The sequence below is a fragment of the Narcine bancroftii genome, chromosome 3, assembly GCF_036971445.1.
Source record: "Narcine bancroftii isolate sNarBan1 chromosome 3, sNarBan1.hap1, whole genome shotgun sequence".
Taxonomy (NCBI): Eukaryota; Metazoa; Chordata; class Chondrichthyes; order Torpediniformes; family Narcinidae; genus Narcine; species Narcine bancroftii.
Genome location: NC_091471.1, coordinates 331,030,919 through 331,053,158, shown reverse-complemented (window position 1 = coordinate 331,053,158; position 22,240 = coordinate 331,030,919). Strand labels below are relative to the sequence as shown.

General features: G+C 52.6%; 2 protein-coding genes across 2 annotated transcripts; both read right to left on the bottom strand.

Annotated features, from left to right (window-relative positions):
• Positions 1–456: 456 nt before the first annotated feature.
• On the bottom strand, positions 457–4,520 carry LOC138759211 (uncharacterized). The gene is made up of 2 exons (XM_069929277.1): positions 4,359–4,520; positions 457–2,033 (listed from the first exon to the last, which is right to left on the bottom strand). Exons 1-2 carry the CDS (start codon positions 4,432–4,434, stop codon positions 523–525), a joined length of 1,587 nt encoding a protein of 528 aa, XP_069785378.1. The 5' UTR covers positions 4,435–4,520; the 3' UTR covers positions 457–522.
• Positions 4,521–14,354: 9,834 nt separating this feature from the next.
• On the bottom strand, positions 14,355–21,049 carry slc35a2 (solute carrier family 35 member 2). Its single transcript, XM_069929276.1, has 4 exons — positions 20,811–21,049; positions 17,805–17,987; positions 16,768–16,919; positions 14,355–16,253 (listed from the first exon to the last, which is right to left on the bottom strand). The coding sequence occupies exons 1-4, from the start codon at positions 20,890–20,892 to the stop codon at positions 15,588–15,590; spliced, it is 1,083 nt and encodes a 360-aa protein (XP_069785377.1). The 5' UTR covers positions 20,893–21,049; the 3' UTR covers positions 14,355–15,587.
• Between the last annotated feature and the right edge of the window lie 1,191 nt (positions 21,050–22,240).

Here is a 22,240-nt window from a genome sequence, read left to right as displayed (position 1 = left end):
GAGTGGGAAATGGGGCAGACTCAATGGGCTGAATGGCCTATTTCTGCTCCTGTGTTTTACGGAGAAGTGGTTTGAGGCAAGGTGATGAGATGGGGAAGATGGATGGTCAGGGAGGAAGTGAGGACTGGGTTCGGGGGGCACCCAAGGAAGGATTGGTGAGGGTTGGAGGAACCTCCTGGGTGGCAGTGATTGAGGGAAGGAGGGCAGGAGATCAGGTGAAGGAGGGAGGGGGGAGAGAGAATGTGAGAGAGAGATAGAAGGGGAGGGGAATGGAAGGTGAACATGGTTGCAGTTGGGGACTTGGAGAGGACATTCCTGGGCAGGAGATCGAAGGGGACATGTGGTTGAGGAGACTCAGGCTGTGAAGCCCCCCTCCCTGGGCCTCCAGACTCCATGGAGTTGGGGAAAGGCCAACTAGGGTGGCAACAGCAGGTGTGTGACACCAGGAGAGGAATGGAAGCAGTAACAAAAATACTTTATTGGTACAGTCAGGAAACAAATGGCCTGCCACAGAGCTGGTCGCTACGGTGCTGCACCCCTGGGTGAGCCCAGCACCTCAGGGTGCTGTCTCTGCTGATGCTGCCTTCTGGCTCTGCAGAGAGGATCTCCAAGTCTCATGAACCTGTAGAACAGGAAGGCCTTGTAGAACATGTCCTGGTGCATCTCAGTGTAGGCATCCTGCAGGTCATCTGTCCGAGCCCTGGGCCCCAATGCTGGGGCTGAGCCCAGGTCAAGCTCCACCCCCATCCCCTTCTGGGTTGAAGGCTGGTCGCTTCGCCCCGTGATGGCCTCTGCGACACTGAGCAGCTTGGAGGTGTTGCCGGGCTTGTCAAAGTCCAGCCGTCCCCACATCTCCTCCTTTGGGCCTTGGATGTCAGTTAATCCCTGTCTCAAGCCACCATCTTGAATGTCCAGGAAGCCACCATCTTGAATGTCCACCAGGAAGCTGCCATCTTGAGTGTCAAAGATGCTGCCATCTTGAGTCTCCTGGAAGCTGCCTTCTTGAATGTCCACCAGGCAGCTGTCAACTTGAGTGTTCAAGAATCTGCCATCTTCAGTGTCTAAGATGCTGCCATTTTGAGTGTCCTGGAACCTGCCATCTTGAGTATCTAAGATGCTGCCATCTTGAATGTCTACCAGATAGCTGCCATCTCTGCACTCATTATCCAGGGAGCCCGCCATCGGTTCACTAAAGGTGGCATCCTGGCTGTCCACCAGAAGGTTGCTGCAGTCACCATCCTGGTCTTCAGCCATGGTGTCACTGGAGCCACCACCTTGGTCATTCACTAGATCACTGATGCCATCAGCTTGGGAATCTATCAGGTCACTGATGCCACCATCTTGTGTGTCAACTGTGAGGTCACTGATGCCACCATCTTGGATGTCCACCGTGAGGTCACTGATGCTGCCATCTTGGGTGTCTGCCAGCAAATCCCTGTGCCCATCGATGAGGCAGACCAGCGTAACATCAGGGGAGTGGCCATTGGAGAGGTCCTTGTGATAGGCCGCTGCTGAGCAAGGGCAAGCCAGAGGGTGTGGACCAGGATCCTGGGCCTGGTTGGAGTTAGCCAGGATCCAGTGTTTGCTGAAAGGTGCTGAGGTGTCCCTGGAGCCAGGGCGACGAGATGAGTGATCTGTTGGACCCCGAGGTACGGCCTGGCCCCAGGAGGTGAAGGGGACCTGGCTGCCCTCCACAGCCTTCCTCAGGCATGAGATGCGCGGCCTCAGGGTCATCGGGCCAGGCCCTAATGGTCGCTCAGCTTCTTTATCCAGCCCGTGACGCTCAGATGAGCCTGGGGCAAAGGTCACGTGGATCTCCCTTGCCCCAGTGGCTTTGCAGCGCTGGCCTGTCTGCAGAGTGATGGCGGATGTTGCTGTGGGAGCCTGCTGTGGGTCGCCTGCCCTGGGCGATGGGTGGTGGGGGTGCAGCCTGGTCACCAGTACGGCGGGAAAATCCGCCTGCCCCATCGCCGGGGTCGGGACCTCACTTGTGGCCTGCTCCTGGGAGCTGGCAGCTGCTGCCACCCACAGACCTGGGGGAAGGGAGGGTGAGGCGTTACAGTTAGTCAAAGCCCATGGCCTAGCCCTGCTGACCAAGCCTGTGGCCTACTCCCACTGACAAAACTTGCGGCTTAGTGACTAGTGAAGTGTCGCAAGGATCTATTCTGGGACTCCCCCCTGCTCCTTGTGATTTTTATAAATGACCTGGATGAAGAGGCGGAAGATTGAGTCAGTAAGTTTGCAGATGACACGAAGGGTGGAGGAGTTGAAACTTGTCATAGTTAACAACAGGATATGGACAGTATGCAGAGTTGGGAGATGGAGTTCCATCCGGATCAGTGTGAGGTGATGCATTTTGGGAGGACAAACCAGAAGGCTGAGAACAGGATTAATAGTCAGTTACTTAACTGTGAGGATGAACAGAGGGGCCTTGGGGTTCAAGTCCATACATCCCTCAAGGTCGCTGCGCAGGTTGATAGGATAGTTAAGAAGGCCTATGGGACGCTGGACTTCATTAGTTGGGGGATTGAGTTCAAGAGTCGAGAGGTGACGTTGCAGTTCTACAAATCTCTGATGAGACCTCACTTGGAGGATTGTGTTCAGTTCTGGTCACCTCATTACAGGAAGGATGTGGAAGCTCTGGAGAGAGGGCAGAGGAGATTGACCAGGATGTTGCCTGGATTCGGAAACAAGTCTCATGAGGCAAGGTTAGCAGAGCAGGAAATTTTCTCTCTGGACTGTCGAAGGATAAGAGGAGACTTAATAGAGGTCGACAAGATTCTGAGAGGCAGAGATAGGGTGGATGGCCAGCACCTATTTCCCAGGGTGGGATCAGCAAACACCAGAGGATGTCTGTACAAAGTGAAGGGAGGGAAGTTTTGAGCTAAGTTTTTTACACACGAGTTGTGGGGGCCTGGAATGCCTCGCCAGGTGTGGTGGTGGAGGCTGGAACATTGAGGGCATTTAAGAGACTCTTAGACATGGATGGGAGAAAAATAGAGGGTTAAGGGGCAGGGAGGGTATAGTTTTTTTTTAAGGAATATATGGGTTGGTACATCCCTTTCCTGGGCTGTGTTGTTCTGTATTTCCGTCCTAAATCTACTCCCCTGGATCTTGAGGGGATGTCCCCTCATTTTGGTCTCCTCCACCACTGGGAACAACTTATCCACCTCTATCTGATCCATGACTTTCATCATTTTATACGTTTCTATCAGATCCCCTCATTCTTCTAAATTCCAGCGAGTGCAGTCCCAGATGCCTCAATCTCTCCTCATAGACCAACCCCCTCTTCCCTGGAATCAACCTGATGAACCTCCTCTGCCCCACCTCTGATGTCAGTCCATCCTTCCTCATCAGGAGACCCAGAACTCAATTCCTGAAGTCCCAGCCACATCCTGGTGAATCTTCTCTGCTCAGCGAGTTGGGTGAATCTGCTGTGTGACACCAAGTGGTGGTTATCTCTCTGTGCACCTGACCACAGAGGTGGAGTGTGGTTCCCCACGGACGGGCAGCTGGGAAGGGGCAGTGAGCCCAGACCACCAGGCGGGCAATAATGTCCACAATGGCCAGGAACATTCACGGTGGCTGGGAATGTCCACTGTGTCTGGGAGGGCAGTAAAGTCCATGGTGGCCAGGAAAGTCAACAGTGGCCAGGAGGTGTGTTGGCAGTGAGGGTTAAGAGATTCCCCAGGGGTGGGTGGTGGGCGATGCAGAGAATGACGGTTGGGACCATGTGGTTCTGCTGTACAGGAGTACCACTGAGGGAATGGAGGTGATTCTAGGTGATGGAATCATACACCGAGGGGATGGAGACTACTGTCCAACAGAGGGAGCTCCGTCACCGCTCCTCCCATGGCGAGGTTCCCTCACCGCCTCTCCACGGCACAGAGCTCGCTCACCCCCCCCCCCACCCATGGTATGCATCTTCCTCACCACCCCTCCCACAGCCTGTAGCTCCCTCACCGCCCCTTCCATGGTGCAGAGCTCCGTCACCGCCCCACCCATGGTGTGCATCCTCCTCACCACCACTCCCACAGTCTGTAGCTCCCTCACTGCCCCTTCCATGGTGCAGAGCTCCCTCACCACCCCTCCCACAGTCTGTAGCTCCCTCACCACCCCTCCCACAGTCTGTAGCTCCCTCACCACCCCTCCCACAGTCTGTAGCTCCCTCACTAACCCTTCCCACAGTCCAGAGCTCCCTCACCACCCCTCCCATAGTGTTGAGCTCCCTCACTACCCCTCCCACAGTGCAGAGCTCCCTCACCACCCCTCCCATGGTGTGGATTTCCATCACCACTCCTCCCATGGTGTGGAGCTCCCTCACCATCCCTCCCGTGGCCGGATCCCGTGGTTACCACCTTGCTTGTCGCTCAGCAGACTGAGATGGAGGCCACTGGGCCGGGACCCCTGTCCCGGGGACTGTCCGGAGCCCATGCCGAGGGATGGAGAGCACTAACCAATCACAAGCGTCCTGTGTGGACAGTGTCCTGGGCAGAATGTGTAGGCACAGAGACTCTGGACCTCTGTTACATTACATGTGACATCACCGGGGTGTGTGATGCCATTGCAGAGGGGAATGATGTCACCACAGCCATGTGATATCACTGAAGGCAGAGCTCCCTCCTCACTGCCCCTCCCCCACAGCAAGGATCTCCTTCACCACCCCTCCCATGGAGTGGAGCTCCCTCCTCACTACCCATCCCAAGGCATGGAGCTCCCTCACCACCGTTCCCACAGTGTGGAGCTCCCTCACTGCTCCTCCCTCGGCGTTTTCCTTCTGGCTCTGCTGGGAGTGACCCTGCCAAACCTCGTCTCTGACATACTCCCAGCCGTGGCAGCGGAAACAGAACCCCTCTTTGTTCGTGTGCAGGCATTCACACTGCGGAGCCAACTCTTGACCCCACCTCCTCCCCCTCTCCTCAGTCTTTCAGTCAGCATTTCATTCCTTACACATTGCCCAAGCAGGAATACGCAATTAGAGGATAAGACACAGGAGCAGAAATAGGCCATTCAGCCCATCGAATCTACTGTACCATTCAATCATGAGCTGATCCATTCTCCCATTCGGCCCCATTGCCTGGCCTTCTCCCCATAACCATTGATGCCCTGGCTAATCAGGAATCCGTCATTCTCTGCCTTAGATACACCCATTGTCCCAGCCTCCACAACCACCTGTGCCAAAAAGTTCCACAGATTCACTGCCTCTGGCTGAAGAAATTCTCTGTATCTCTCCAATCCTGAAAGTTGTGCCATGGTGTGGAGAGGGGGTCCAAGAGAGAGAGCAGAGTCTCCACGTTGCTGGGACGGTGTGAAAAAACACAGACAGGGTGCACATGCATGTCATTTAGATGGGGAAAAAAATTCGAACCTGAGGTGCAAAGGGACTTGGGTGTCCTTGTGCAGGACATCCTAAAGCAGGATGGCCAAATTGCGGCTGCTGAGCCACACACGGCTTTTTGACATCTAATGTGTGGCTGAGACAGAGTGAGGTGGGTGAGGCCTGTGATCGCGTGATTGTGGCATGCGTGGCTGTGTTGTGGGCGATGGAATTGAAGTGTAAGTGTGATCCAGGCCACCCTTCTTCCGGAGCGCCCATCATCCCGACTGCCTTCTATCTGAGCTCCTGTCACCTGACCACCCTCCCCTCTGAGGTCTGAGTTCCCGTCACCCTGATCGCCCTCCTATCCGAGCTTTGTAATGAAGTTGGTGAAGTCAAAGCATCGAGCGATCCCTACATGTCAACACCTGACAGCTAATTGGTACAGACCTGACAACAGATCAGGATCAAAGTCAGAGTCAGGATCAGTCAGGGTCGGGGTCAGAATCAGGATCAGAGTCAGGATCAGGATCAGAATCAAAGTCGGATCAGTTAGAGTCAGGATCAGGGTCAGGATCAGTCAGAGTAAGGGTGGGCAACTCAGAGGTGGGGGACCATTTGGGGTTAAGGTACTATTGGGTGTGGGAACTGTTGGGGTATTTTGTGTTTTAAATGTGTTGTCAGACATTGAGTTTAGTAAGGGAACTAAGAGATGAAAATGGGGAAAAGGGGGATGGAGGTGGCAAAGAAGTGGACAGAGGTGTATGCAAGATACAAGATGGCCATGTTGAACTCTATGACTAAACATTAATGGAATACATAACCAAATTAAAAGGAAGAGGCTATTAAATTTATTGAAAGAAAAAATAGATATAGCATTTGTGCAGGAAATGCTTCTTGGTGGGATGTCCTCCAGTTCTATTGCTAATAACAGGGGTGAATGATCAGATAGTAGTCTAGCTTTATACTCAGTTTTCCTAACTCTCCCTTGAATATAGGCTGACAACAAAAACATATCAATCCTTGAGTATGTTTTGTGCCTACTCGAATAATATGAATATTCCTTCTCTCTTGGGTGTTGCCTCCTCCATATATCTATGTTTCATTTCCTGCATTGATTTAACCATAAATTTGGCTACTTTATTCTTTTTGCTTGTCTTTTGTCCAGTTTTATCCAAAATTAGGTCCAAATTAAGGTTAAAATCCCCTCCTATCAATGTATTTCCTTGTGTGTCTACAATCTTCAAAAAAATATCCTGCATAAACTTTTGATCCTCCTTGTTATGTGCATATATATTGAGCAAATTCCAAAATTGAAGTGGAACATAACAAACTAAAGAGAGACTGGGTAGAACACGTAGCGGCAGCATCCAATAATTCAAAAGCTTGAGGTGTAGCTATACTAGTCAACAAAAATGTACCAATCAAAATAGAGGAGGAAATAATAGATCCAACAGGGAGGTATGTAATGATAAAGTGTCAGATATACTCAGAATTTTGGAATTTGCTCAATATATATGTGCCTAATGAGGAGAATCAAAAGTTTATGCAGGATATTTTTTTGAAGATTGCAGACGCATAAGGAAATTCTTGTGGAAAGGGAGGAAACCGAGGGTAGCGTTAGATAAATTAACAGAGAGGTATAACCAAGGTGGTTTGCAGTTACCAAACTCTAGAAATTATTAGAGCCGCACATTTAAGGTATTTATCAGATTTTTACCAGACAAGGGAAAAACCAGACTGGACTAAGATAGAACTAGATAAAATAGGGGAGAAGGTACTGGAACATATAGTTTATAAGTGGGATGAAAAGCTGGGGCAATATAAAAGCTCATCAGTACTGCATCATTTGATCCACTTAAAAAGAAAATAAAACGAATGACCAAATACCAAAATTATTATTGAAGCAAAATCCACTAATCCCTTTTACAATAGATAACCTTTCCTTTAGAGAATGGGAGAGAAAAGGAATCAAAATAATAGAAAATTGTTTTTTTTGGGAAATAATTTATTAACATTTGAATAGTTGAAGGTCAAATATGGAATAACTCAAGGTACAATGTTTGCATATCATCAACTGAAAGCTTATTTAAAGGATAAATTGGGAAACAGACTGAGATTACCTGAAGGAAGCAACTTTGAAATTACAGACACAATGATTAATTAAAAGATTTATAACGAATATTTACATTAAGCTGCAAGATAAGGAAAACAATGAAATAAACTATAAACCTAGACAGAAGTGGGAAAAGGATTTAAACATAAAGATAAAAAATGAAGTTTGGGAAAAGTTATGTTCTGGAACTATGAAGAATACAACAAACACATTATCGGATAGATGTTTTCGCTGTAAGAAGGAAATGGGAACAACATTACATGCAACTTGGGCATGTATGAAAATAAATACGTTTTGGGAAGAACTAAATCAGATATTAAATAAAATTACAAAAAATAACATATCAAAAAATCCAGAGATATTTCTTTTAAGTTACATAAGAAGTAAAGAAATTGGATAAAGCACAAAAAAATTCATTAGATAGCCTTAGCGATAGCAAAAAATGTATAATGTCAACTTGGAAAATGGAAGAGAGCCTGAGAATACAGCAATGGTACATGGAAATGAATAAATGTATTCCAGTGGAAAAAATAACATATAATTTAAAAAATAAAGTCATATTGTTTGAACAAATTTGGGAACCATACATGGAACATATCAGAGAGAGATGGACCTCCATCCCCTAAAATGAGAATGAAAATGATAAGACAAAACGACTAGATTCAGTGTGGAATAAATAGATGACGCATTTTTCTTGTTTATTTTCTTTTGTGTGAAGATATTGTTTTATGATATTCTATATGTTGAATATTTATGGGTTTTGGAGGGAGGTGGATATAGGGGAGGGAGGGAAAGGGGAAAAAAAGGGGAGAAAAGACCACTGTGTAAATTTAATGAGAAACATTTGTACATATTTTGGTTGATATGGTTCATAGTGTGAAAAATAAAAAAATATTTAAAAAAGGATCAGAGTTAGGGTCAGAATCAGGATCAGTCAGGGTCAGGTTCGGAGTCAGGATCAGGATCAGGATCAGGGTTGGGGTTGGGGTCAGAGTCAGGGTTGGGATTTATTGCCTTGAATGAGTCCGGTGTTTTGTGGCATTGAAACTACCAGAAAGGAGCAGTTTTAAAACTACACACAGGAATAAATATTATCACTTACATGCAGTGTTTAATATTTATAGAAACATTCTGTAACAGAATGTGCACAAAGAGTAAAAACATTATGTTATATTTGTTCATGACTTCTGGCTCTCAAACGTCTGAAGTTTATCACATGTGGTTCTTCCGATCAGCGTTTGGTCTCTGCTGGACCTCCAAGTTGTGTCGGTGGCGGTGAAGGCGAATGCAACATTGGCGTTGTTTTCCAGAGGGACAGCGTGCAAGAGCAGGGATGCGATGTTGAGACTCTGTATAGCACTGGTGAGACCTCACGTGGAGAACTGTGTACAGTTCTGGGCACCGTATTTGAGAAGAGACATGGTGACATTGGAGACAGTTCAGAGATTTACCAGAATGATAGCAGGAATGAAAGGGTTAGCAAATGAGGAACATTTATTGGCTCTTGGACAGTACTCGTTGGGAGGACAGAAGGATGAGGGGGACCTCATCAAGGCATTTCGAATGTTGAAAGGCCTGGACAGAGTAGATGTGGTAAGGATGTTTCCCATGGTAGGGGTGTCTGGGACAAGAGGCCACAACTTCAGGGTAAAAGGGCATCAATTTAAGAGATGTGTAAAAATTTCTTCAGCCAGAGGGTGGTGAGTCTGTGAACTTGTTGCCCCGGGCGACAGTGGAAGCAAGGTTGTTGGGTGAATTTGATCAGTTGGGTATTTGATCAGTCAGGGCATCAAGGGTTACAGGGAGAAGGCCGGGGAATGGAGCTGAGTGGGAGGATGGATCAGCTTATGATTAGAGTGGTGGGGCAGACTTGATGGGCTGAATTCTGCTCCAAATTTTGCTCCAGGATCTTGTGATCCCTCAAGGTCACCACACAGGTTGACAGGATAGTTAAGGAGGCCTATGGGATGGTGGGTTTCATTAGTCAGGGCATTGAGTTCAGGAGCAGAGAGTCATGTTGCAGCTCTACAAATATCTAGTGAGACCCCACTTGGAGTACATGTGGTCATCTCATTACAGGAAGGATGAGGAAGCTCTGGAGCAAAGAAGGATGAGAGGAAACTTAATCTACAAGATTCTGAGAGGCATAGATAAGGTGGACAGCCAGTGCCTGTTTCTCCGAGCAGGAATAGCAAACATCAGAGGATGTCGGTACAAAGTGAAGGGAGGGGAGTTTAGGGGTATGTTTAGGAGTTGTGGGGGCCTGGAATGCCTCACCAGGGGTGATGGAGGAGGCTGAAACACTGGGGGCATTTAAAGAGACTCTTAGACACGGATGGAAGAAAAATAGAGGGTTACAGGGTAGGGAGGGTTAGTCGTTTTTAAAAGGACAACATTGCAGGCTGAAGGGCCTGTCCTGTCGTGCTCTACTTTAAAAGCACAGCGAGTTGTAAAGAGTGATGGCTGAACCCTGAGACAGGGAGGTGTGGAGGAGGAACCCCAGGGCACACTAGTTGCCTCCAGGGTCCAGAGTCCCACCGATTCCCGTGTCGGAGCCTCACGATCCCTTCTCCTTGGAGGTGATTCTGCGCAGGGAAAGAGAAAGAGAGAGATTAACAAGCCATCTCCTCCCCCTCCCTCCACCCCTTTCTCCATTACCTCCCTAAGGGGCTGTCCTTCCCCCCCCCCCCACCACATTAGTCCGCTGATCACAGGTGCCGCCATCTTGGCCCCAAACCCCATGGTCACGGGGTTTTAAAATAAACCACCGTCAGACCCATTAACGGACCGTATAAAGCCTGTATGGAGAAGACTGGGCGGTTGGATCCTGCGGGGCAGTGCTGTGTCTCTGCTCCCTGCTCTCCCTGGGTCTGCACCAGTAGCAGCACCTGCATTAAAGTAACTTCTTCTGAGCGGGGAGCAGAGACATGGTGCTGCCCTGCAGGGTCTATCTGCCGTCGGCACCTTGCAGGTTTTAAACAGCCCATGACATTAGCCGAAGTTGGTGAGAACTGAGAACTCCACCTTTCGGCCCACGATGTTGTGCCGACCCACAAATTCTCATCCTTCCCCACCTCACACCCACAATCTTTCTTCCATCCAAGCGCCTGTCTAAGAGTCTCTTAAACGTTCCACCCTCCACCACCATCCCAGCAAGGCATTCCAGGCACTTTCGGTGTAAAAACAAATTACCCGATGCCTCCCCTAAAAGAAATGTCCTTTTGCCTACCGTGAGGCAGGCAGCTTCACCATCAGTGAAATCGCCCAGCACCCCTTACACCCAGAGTAAAGGGGTAGCATGAACTGTAAGCTGCAAACAGCTAGTAGATGTTGAAACATTTCATATTGCCTCCTAGTAACAGCCAGCTTCACGGTTATAGCTGGCTCTCTGCATGTTTGTTTTGAGAAGATGGAAGGACTTGAATTGGACTGAAACTTTTATTGACTATTTTATAGGTTAGCACCGTATAACAAAGTTGTAATAATATACTAACTGATATCAGGTTTAATAAACCGTGGAAAACTCAACTCAATTTTAATACGAGCTTTTTCTTGACATAAACAATCTCAGCGATTATAAAGGAGGAGAATCACAACAGAGAGCGAGAAACAGAAGAGAGTTCCCTCCCCACCAGAGACCCCGTGTGTCCGTGGATTTGCCTCCAGCGCCCCCGCAACCACAGCCATGCAGAGTCTGGTCCAAACCAATGGCAGCCCGAGCTCCAGATACACATATCTGACCCGATCAGGGAGCACTGCTGTAACTGCAGTGTGGACCCCGGGAGAGTGGGGAGCAGAGACACCGCAGGGTCAAATCGCCCTGTCCAACTGCTGCCTGCTGTGGATAGCCCGTTTCAGAAGCCGATGGTGATTTTATTTTAAATCCCGAAGGATCTAGGCCCAAGGCGGCGGCGCCTGTGATCGGCAGCAGCCTCAAGGGGCTGCAGACTCCGGGGAAGCGGGGCACCAGAAAACGGGGAGACCACACCCCTCTCTGAGAAGGGCAAGCAGGGAAGATGACCCATGGGATGGTGACCATGGCGTCAGACCAGTGAGGGGCTCTGAGGATGAAGAACACACAGGAGTCGGGGCTGTTGGTGACTCAAGATGAGGAAACCACATAGGATGCAGGCGACTGCAGTCAAGGGACTCACACCGGGCAGCAGACTGCCGGAGACTGCTTGAGACTGGTCTGAAGGAGTACCAGGTATTAGTAGCAGGATGTGAGAGGGTGCCGGAGGCTTCTTGATTGTGTCAGAGGTGTATACCTGGAGCTTGGGATGCTGATGGTTTGGCTGTGTGGCAGGAGGCTGCGGGAGCGCTGGAGGTGAATCCACGGACGCTCGGTGACTCGGAGGGGACTCTTTTTTACTTCTCTTTCTCTGGCTGTAAAGGGCTCTGGATAATTTCTGCTGATGGCAAATCTTTGTCTGCCTTACAGTAGACTGAAGGAAATTCCATGTAATATCACATTTTCTGTTCTATCACATGACAGTAAAATAATCTTGATTACTCTATGTGGTTTAACCAGAGTTTCTTTGAGCTGTGACATGATCTCACCCCTCTTGAACTCAATACTGTGACTAATGAAGGCCAACACACCTGACCAACTGGTGCAGCAACTTTGAGGGGTCCATGGACTGAGCCCAAAGGTCCCACCGTTCCTCCACAGAATCCGGTCTTCCTGCAGAGTTCAGGAGCCGCACAGCTAGTGCTGGCATCAAGGGCTTAGACACAGGCTCAAGCCAATGACTACTCAACTCCCCAGGATAGGGGTGAAATAGAGGGGATTCTGGAACACCGACGATTGTGGGTAACACCGACACTATTGAACAGCCTTCCCACCAGGGAGAGGTCACCAAGCTCAGAGGTGCCAGCCCATTGCCCAGCCTCACTTACACCGTGCCTTCCCTTCAGAGAAGGCCAGTTCAGCGCCACCCTCAACAGTGGGTGGGGAACAGGTTGTGACAGGTGTGCGCCACTCAGCCTGCCACCTTCAATCAGAATTGTCCCCCTCACAGCCACTGTACCCCTCGAAGAGAGCAGCACAGGGACAGACCCTTCTCTCCAAAAAGACTGTGAGACCATGAGATATAGGAGCGGAAATAAGCTATTCTGCCCATTGAGTCCGCCCCACCATTTAATCAATCCATTCTCCCACCCAGCCCCACTGCCTGCCCTCGTGTGTGACACTTTCATCCTGAGGGGGAAGGAGCATGTCTGTCCAATCAATTCCTCTCACAAATGCACAAACCTCTCAGGGCCCCCTGACGCTCCAAAGAACCTGCGTGTCCAACTCTCACCTTCCAACTGGGCAAACCCTTTCCTTTCATGAGACCGGAATTGTACAACATGTGGCCAGGGATGAGGTTTCGTGCAGCTGTGTTAACTCATTCTCACTCGCCCAGTGAAGCCAAGCCTTCCCATCCACCACCGACTCACCCAAATGCTTCCCATGACCACAGAGGCCCAGCTGGGGAACCCACAAGGTGCCTCAGGTACATCAGGAAGTTAAACCAGCCCATGGGATCCACACCAATCAGGTCCTCTCTCTTTCCCTCCTATCCACTTTGGAAGGAAGAATGGAAGATCGAATTATTATTTAAATGAGAAGCGATTGCAGCCTGCTGTCAGGCAGAAGGACGGGAATGCCGGTGCAGCAGGCTGTCGAGAAGGCAAATGGGACGTTGGCCTTCATTGCTGCAGAGTTTAAGTTTAGGAGCTGGGAGGTTTAGTTGCAACTGTACAAGGTCCTGGTGAGGAGAACTGGGTGCAGTCTGGTCTCCTGACTTGAAGGATGTTCTGGCTTTGGAGGTGATACAGAGGATTCCAGGGATGAGGGGGTTGACCTATGAGGAGAGATTGAGACGTCTGGGACTGGATTCGCTGGAATTTACGAGAATGAGAGGGATCTTACAGAAACATATAAAATGATGAAAGGTGTGGATCAGATAGAGGTGGGTAAGTTGTTCCCATTGGTGGGGGAGACCAGAACGAGGGGACATCACCTCAAGATACAGGGGAGTAGATTTAGGACAGAGATGCTTTTCCCAGAGGGTGGCGAATCTGTGAAATTCACTATTGAAGCAGTGGAGGCAGCCTTAGTAAATATATATAAAACAAGGTTGATAGATTTTTACATCATCAGGGAATTAAAGGATATGTGAAAAAGGCAGGTGAGTGGAGATGATCATCAGATCAGCCATGATCTCATTGAATGGTGGAGCAGGGCTCGATGGCCCACTCCTGCTCCTGTTGTTCTTACCTCCCCTCATTGTTCCTATCTGCCCACCAATCCTCCTGATCAGATTCCATCGCCTGCAGCCCAGCGCCCAAGGTTTTCGCCCGTGTCTGCATGGGGTTTCCCCCTCTCCCCAGTGGGATTGGAGGTGAATTGGGTGGCACATGCTCGTCACCGTGTGGTCCGTCTGAATGAATTCCCTGACATACACATTGTTAGGGGGTGGGAGGAAACGGGAGCACCCATGGGTTGGGGGGGGGGGAGACATGCAACCTTAGAGGGAACATACAGATTCCTCATATAGCCCCACTGCCGTGGAGCAGGCTGTGGGATGCAGGGATTTCTGGGCCACCCAGGATTGTGGGTAAAGCCACCACCTTTGAAACGGGCACCAAAACTCCTGCCTCAGCACTCTATCTCCCCGCCAAGGCATCAGGGTGCAAGCGCTCCCTCCTTCTCCTCCTTGTGGGGTGGGTAGGAGAGAGGTGAGTCAGTCCCTGCTCTCTCTCTCTACCCACTGCTTCCAGCAGCTCCATGAGAGAGAATCCCCATGCTCACTGGTTTCAGAGGGGCTTTGAAGCTAGGGTGCGGGGGTGGACTGGACGAGGGTGCCCCAACAAAAGGATTGGGGGAGGGTTCTTTTGTTTGACCCAACGAGGCCTCAAACACTACACAGGAAGCAGAGAAAAGATGAGAATTTTATTGTGCAAAATCAATGCGTACAGCGACTTTATAGACCTCTGTGTGTGTGTGTGTGTGTGTGTGTGTGTACATGTATATATATTTATATATAGTCTCAATCAATGACTGCTTCATGTTGCTAAAAGGAAATATCAAAAAAATATATTAAAAAAAATTATCTTCTTTATATTTACCCCCAAAAATTTCTAAACAAACCCATTCCCTCAGTCCGTACCACCTTGGAGCTGAGGGAACAATTCTATCCACTGCGACCCACCACCAGCTTATTTACTACCCACTACCACATCACGTCTGCTCCGAGTCCCAGCCCCTGAGCCTCCAACCCACACCAGCCGCAACCTTCTCCCCCCACCAGCCTCCCCCGACTTGCTCACAGGGGGTGCAGGAATGCCCTCGGGTCCTCCGTTGGGGCTGGCAGTGGGGGGAAGCAGGATGCCCCTGCACTCCACCAGTCTCGCTGTCCTCACTCCAGCAGCAGAACACGGAGGTCCATCTGTTCACATTCACTAAAGATCACAAAGTGTGGCCAACCCTGCCCTTATTACTGGGGGGGGGGGGGGGTGGGTGGGGAGACCAGTCAACATCCTGAACGCACAAACAAACAATTAATGTTCAACCTGGTGTGGAAGGGTTCCAGCTGCCTCACAGGAATGAATACACAGAGGGTAGAGGGGGCCGACACTGCAGGTCAGGGCTGCAGGATGGGCCAGTGTGTGTGGGACCCCTCCCCCAGTGAGGGTCAGTGTGTGTGGGAACTGTCTCCCAGTGAGGGTCAGTGTGTGTGCGGGACCCATCCCCTAGTGAGGGTCAATGTGTGTGTGGGACCCATCCTGTGTGAGACAGTGTGTGAGGGACCCGTCCCACTCCCAAAAGCTCCCTCAAAACACCAGCCTTTCACTGCAGCCAGCCACAGGTGATTCATCCTCCTGCTGTGACAGACATCCCAGCGATTCCCCCAACAAATCCCTCATGGTCTGAACATCAGCCTCATGTCAACGGGATGGGGTGGGCTAGAGGATGTAGCAGGGAGGGGAAGGGTGAATAGGTGGGGGAAAGGAAATGGAGGAGGAGGAGGGGGATGCAGGGGGAGGGATGAAGATAGGGAGGGAGAGAGGGGATGAAGGAGTGGGGGAGAGAGGGATGAAGAGAGAGAGGGAGGGGAGGCCTGGAAAGGGGGGAACCGAGCCACCGAGTGGATTGGCGAGCTGTCACTAGCCCACTAACTTGGTGCCACCCAGGCTGGACATCTGACCGGGGCTGGCGTCAGGGTTGGTCCTGGGCAGACTGTACATGTAGACGGCGGAGATGACAAGGCCGGCTCCCAGTGTGAAGGACAGGTCGGTGTGGAAGCCAAAGAGCTGGACAGAGGCCACGGTGGAGACGATGATGGAGACGGAGGCGGCGAAGCCCTTCAGGATGTTATCAGCGTACTTGACCACCATGGCCACCAGCAGCCCTCCCAGGGCCTGGTTGAAGACCACAGTCCAAACCATGGGTGTGTAGGCGAAGAAGAAGCCCTTCTCCATAATGGCTGGGCCTTCCTTGGAGAACATGGCCCCCAACCCTAGCAAGGTCCCAAAGATCCCCAACTGAACATTCCGCAGCCAGATGGAGGCTGATGAGCCCTTCAGGATGCGCTCGAAGTAGACGCCAGCGAAGCCAGAGGACACGCAGGAGACCAGCACAGCAATCAGCCCAACCAGGTAGTTCTGGCCGGGGACTCGGTCCTGCCCAGTACTGCCTTCTTGCGTCACCTGAACGATGGCAATGCCCACAAACAGGAGCACCAGCGACACCCACTGCAGCCGGCTCAGGGACTTCCTCAGCATCAAGACTGAGAAGATGGCGGTGGTGAAGATCTTGAACTGGTACAGCACCTGGCAAGGAGGGAGCAGAGACATGCTGAGGGATGGGGTCCCCAGGCTGGGGGAAGGGTCACAGGGACTTTGGCATCCGTGTCCCAGCTCTGAGAGGGATGAATGGGGGCAGAGCAGGGAATCCTGATCTTCAAAAACCCCTCCCTGTCTCTGTAAACCCCTCCAGTCCCCCTTCGGTCCCCTAAACCCCTCGTCTCTGTAACCCCCCTCCCCCCCCCCTCCGGTCCACTACACCCTTTCCTGTCTCTGTAACGCCCCCCCTCTCTGGTCCCCTACACCCCTCCCTGTCTCTGTAACCCCCCCCTCCAGTCCACTACACCCCTTCCTGTCTCTGTAACCCCCCCCTCTGGTCCCCTACACCCCTCCCTGTCTCTGTCACCCCCTCCTATCTTCCACACACCTCCCTGTCTCTGTAACACCCCCCGAACATTCTACTACACTCATCCCTATCTGTGGGAGCTGGGGATGGGGTTATTTGGGGTGCGAATTGTGCAGAGACCTGCTGACATCTCACCTGGAAGGTGGCAGCTGGGAGGTTGGAGATGGCCACGTACTGCAGGTTATTCTGCAGGGTGTAGATGAGGGAGGGGACGGCCATCTTCAATGTGTCCACATACTGCGTGACCAAGCTATCGTACAGAAGGATAGCGAGGTCCTTCACATTGCCTGGGCGGATGGGGGAGAAAGAGAGATGGGGTGGGTCGAGAACACACACAGGCCAAGGGGGAGCAAGGAGGGGGGGATGAAGGAGGGGGAAGGTGGGGGTTGACGGGGTTGGGAAGAGAGGGGGTAGGAGGGGTCTGGAGAGGTGGGGGATAGGAGAGGGTCCTGGAGGGTGGGAGGGGGTCCAGGAGGGTGAGGGAGGTAGGAGGAGGCCCGGGAAGGAGGTGGGTCTGGGAGGGTGGGAGAGTAGGAGGGGGTCCAGGAGAGGGGTAGGACTGGGAGGGTGAGGGGGTTGGAGGGGGTCCGGGAAGTGTGGGGGAGTAGGTGGGGTAGGACGGGATCCGAGAAGATGGGGGGAGGAGGGGATCTGAGGTGGGGGTGGGAGAGGGTACAGGAGGATAGAGGTGTGGTGGGAGGGGAAAGGAGGTGGTCCAGAGAGTGCAGGGTGGAAAGGGGGTCCAGGAGGGGGATGGGTCTGGGAGGGTTTGGGCATAGGAGGGTGGGGGTGGTGGGAGAGGTCTGGGAGGGTAGGAGGTAGGAGGGTCCCAGAGACAATGGGGGAGGGTCTGGGTGGTAGGAGGGGGAATGGAAGGGGGACAGCGGGGGTGGGAGGGGGTCTGGGGACAGTGGGGGTGGGAGGGTGTCTGGGGACAGCGGGGGTGGGAGGGTGTCTGGGGACAGCGGGGGTGGGAGAGGGTCTGGGGACAGCGGGGGTGGGAGGGGTGTCGGGACAGCGGGAGTGGGGGATCTGGGGACAGCAGGGATGGGAGGGGGTCTGTGGACAGCGGGGGTGGGAGGGGGTCTGGGGACAGCAGGGCTGGGAGGGGGTCTAGGGACAGCGGGGGTGGGAGGGGGTCTGGGGACAGCGGGGGTGGGACAGCCACTCACCTCGCTTCTGTATGAGCAGTAACAGCAGACAGGTGAACAGCTTGAGCACCTCAACGGCCACGACTGCGGACGTGGTGAAGAAACGGTCCCCAGGCACCGTCCGTACATAGCGGATACACAGGATGACAGAGGCATTCTGCAACACCAGCACCACCAGGCATGAGTACTTCAGTTTGTTGTTGACTGTGGGTGTAGAGACAGCGATCAGGGACCAGAGCAGAAATACAGGGCTTCCCAACTCACACACAGACACTGCGCTGCCGACTCCACAGGATCATATCCCAACCAACCACAAAGTTGAATTCACCCACCCTCACCCCCAGTAACGCTCGGATCGTCTGACCCCCTTCAACAACGTCTTCAACCCCTGGTGCGGAGGGAGCTTCACTCTGGGTCTGACCCCGGGAGTGTGTGATGGGACGGTGCAGAGGGAGCTTCAATCCGTGTCTGACCCCAAGAGTGTGTGATGGGACGGTGCGGTGGGAGCTTCACTCTGGGTCTGACCCCGGGAGTGTGGGCTGGATGGTGCGGAGGGAGCTTCACTCTGGGTCTGACCCCGGAAGTGTGTGATGGGACGGTGCGGTGGGAGCTTCACTCTGGGTCTGACCCCGGGAGTGTGTGATGGGACGGTGCAGAGGGAGCTTCAATCCGTGTCTGACCCCAAGAGTGTGTGATGGGACGGTGCAGTGGGAGCTTCACTCTGGGTCTGACCCCGGGAGTGTGGGCTGGATGGTGCGGAGGGAGCTTCACTCTGGGTCTGACCCCGGAAGTGTGTGATGGGACGGTGCGGTGGGAGCTTCACGCTGGGTCTGACCTTGGGAGTGTGTGATGGGATGGTGCGGAGGAAGCTTCACTCTGTATCTGACCCCAGGAATGTGTGATGGGACGGTGCGGAGGGAGCTCCTCTCTGGGTCTGAACCCGGAAGTGTGTGATGGGACGGTGCGGAGGGAGCTTCACGCTGGGTTTGACCCCGGGTGTGTGTGATGGAATGGTGCAGAGGGAGCTTCACTCTGTGTCTGACCCCGGGAGTGTGTGATGGGACGGTGCAGAGGGAGCTTCACTCTGTATCTGAACCCGGGAATGTGTGATGGGACGGTGCGGAAGGAGCTTCACTCTGGGTCTGAACCCAGGAGTGTGTGATGGGACAGTGCGGAAGGAGCTTCACTCTGGGTCTGAACCCGGGAGTGTGTGATGGGACGGTGCGGAGGGAGCTTCACTCTGGGTCTGAACCCGGGTGTGTGTGATTGGACAGTGCGGAGGGAGCTTCACTCTGGGTCTGACCCCGGGAGTGTGGGATGGAATGGTGCGGAGGGAGCTTCACTCTGTGCTGGATCTGTCATATTTTTCTTTTGGAAATAGATCTTATGATCTGGATGAACCTGTTCCACTGGTTTTCTCAACAAATTATTTGAACTGAGAGAAACCTCAGAACCATAGGTGCAAAACAAGATCCAAACCACTAAGAGAACTCAGGGGATTCAGGCAGTTTGGGCAGAAAGACATGCCCTCTCTCAAAGGGCAATTCGGAGTAAAGTGAGACCCAGACTGAGAGTTGTCTCCATGACCCCCCTCAAACGCACTCCCATCGCAGAAATCCGATGAGGGGGGATGCAAGAGCAGGTCAGGAGCAGGCGGTTCTGTCGTGAAGGGCTGTCTGCCATCCTCCAGCCTTGTTAGGAGTGAGGGAACTCTCTGCAGGAGCTCCCCACCCTCCCAGTCTGAAGCATCAGTGCAATCAGTTGCCCAGCCCATCCCCAGGACACCCTCCTGTCACCAATGTGCCAGCTGACACCAGACCGCTCGCTCAGACCTCTCCCACACCCCCTCCAAAATCCACCCACCCCACACCAAGGAGGGTAAATGGAGTCCAGCTGGTCCCCAAGCACCAAATTGCTGCTCAACTGTCTCCCATCCCTGTACCAGCTTGTCTTTCCCAGACACACGAAGGCCAGGCACTGGGACCAGTCCCCGTCACTTTCACCCGTCCCCCTCTGCCCCCCTCCCTTCCCGTCAACCTCTCTCTTGCAACAGCCCATGGCAACAAATTCCACAGATTCACCACCCTCTGGCTGAAGAAATTCCTCCAGGTCTCTGTTCTAAGCGGACTTCCTTCAGTCCTGAAGTCGCGCCCTCTTGTCCCAGACTCTCCCACTGTGGTAAACAACTTTTCTACATCTACTCTCTCCACACCTTTCAACGTTCAAAATGTTTCATTCTCCTAAATTCCAATGATTTCCTGGTTCTCACAAATACCTGACGCCTCACCTCACCCCTCATCTCCCCCCGACCCTCACCCCTTACATCCCTGACCCCTCACCTACCCAACCCTCACCCCTTACATCCCTGACCCCTCACCTCTCCCCGACCCCACATCTCCCCCCGACCCTTATCCCTTACATCCCTGACCCCTCACCTCTCCCCGACCCCACATCTCCCCCCCGACCCTTATCCCTTACATCCCTGACCCCTCACCTACCCAACCCTCAACCCTTACATCCCTGACCCCTCACCTACCCAACCCTCACCCCTTACATCCCTGACCCCTCACCTACCCAACCCTCACCCCTTACATCCCTGACCCCTCACCTACCCAACCCTCACCCCTTACATCCCTGACCCCTCACCTACCCAACCCTCACCCCTTACATCCCTGACCCCTCACCTCTCCCCGACCCCACATCTCCCCCCGACCCTTATCCCTTACATCCCTGACCCCTCACCTCTCCCCGACCCCACATCTCCCCCCCGACCCTTATCCCTTACATCCCTGACCCCTCACCTCCCCAACCCTCACCCCTTACATCCCTGACCCCTCACCTCTCCCCGATCCCACATCTCCCCCCCGACCCTTATCCCTTACATCCCTGACCCCTCACCTCCCCCGTCCCTCACCCCTTACATCCTTGACCCCTCATCTCCCCCCGACCCTCACCCCTTACATCCCTGACCCCTCACCTCCCCCCGACCCCATCACCTCCTGACACCTCCCCCGACTATTCCTCCACCTGTCATCCCGTGAGCAGCGCCCTGGCTCGGCTCCCGGCCGCCGTCGCCGCCTCTCTCCTTCAGCCTCTGGGCCGCAATCATGCCTCGGCCTTGGGCCGTTCTCCGCCGCCGCTCCGGCTCCCCTGTGCCGGGCTACCCGGCCGCCAGCACCGCGCATGCACTCCAACCACGGCAGCGCCCCGGCGCCACCACTGCACATGCGTACGAGCCACGACAGCGCCCACTCCTCCACTGCGCATGCGCCTAGCCCACGGCAGCACCACGGACGTGCCTTTGCCACGGCATCACCCCGTCCACTTCCATTGCGCATGCGTCATAGGTCTTAGCTCCGCGGCTGCCCGGGAGGACTCATAAGCCGTCATTACCGCGCCCTCGACTGGACGGGCGGCCCAAGTAGGGGACAACTCTGCAGCGCCAACCGCACACCAAAAAAGCTGAGCACCCTCGGGTGGCCAGAGGCCCAAATGAATCCGGCTCCGTAATGCGCAGCCACTCCAGAAAGTTATGGGGCATGCCCTTCAGCCCATCGGCTCTGTGCTAACCCACCCTGATCACCTGCACAAATCCATGCTCTTGCGCCCTTGCTCAGAACGTAACAGCTGGAAATTCATTGCTCTTTACAACAGAGTTAGAAAAGTAGCAGATGGAGTTTAATCTGGATCAGAATGAGGTCATACATTTTGGAAGGACTAACCAGAAGGCTAAGTACAGGGTTGATGGTTGGATACTTAACCGTGTGGATGAACAGAGAGACCTTGGTCGCTGGACAGGTTCATAGGATAGTTAAGGACTACGGGACGCTGGGCTTCATTTAGTCGGGGGGATTGAGTTTAGGAGTTGAGAGGGCATGTTGTAACTCTACAAATCTCTAGTGAGACCCCACTTGGAGGATTGTGTTTTGTTCTAGTCACCTCATTACAGGAAGGATGTGGAAGGTCTGGGGGGGGGGGGGGGGGCAGAGATTGACCAGGATGTTGTCTGGATTGGGAAATGTCTCATGAGGCAAGGTTAGCAAAGATGGAACTTTTCTTTTTGGAACATAGAAGGATGAGAGGAGACTTTATAGAGGTCGACGAGATTCTGAGAGGCAGAGGCAGGGTGGATGGCCAGCGCCTGTTTCCCAGGGCGGGATCAGTAAACATCAGAGGATGTCTGTACAAAGTGAAAGGAGGGAAGTTTTGGGGTGTTTTTTTTTTTTTGTTTTTTTTTTTTTACACACACAGTTGTGGGGGCCTGGAATGCCTTGACAGGGTTGGTGATGGAGGCTGGAACATTGGGAACATTTAAGAGACTCTGAGACAGACATGTGGATGGAAGAAAAATAAAGGGTTAAGGGACAGGAGGGATTAGTTTTTTTTTAAGGAATACATGGGTCAGCACAACATTGAGGGTTCAAAGGGCCGGTCCTGGGCTGCCGTGTTTCATGATC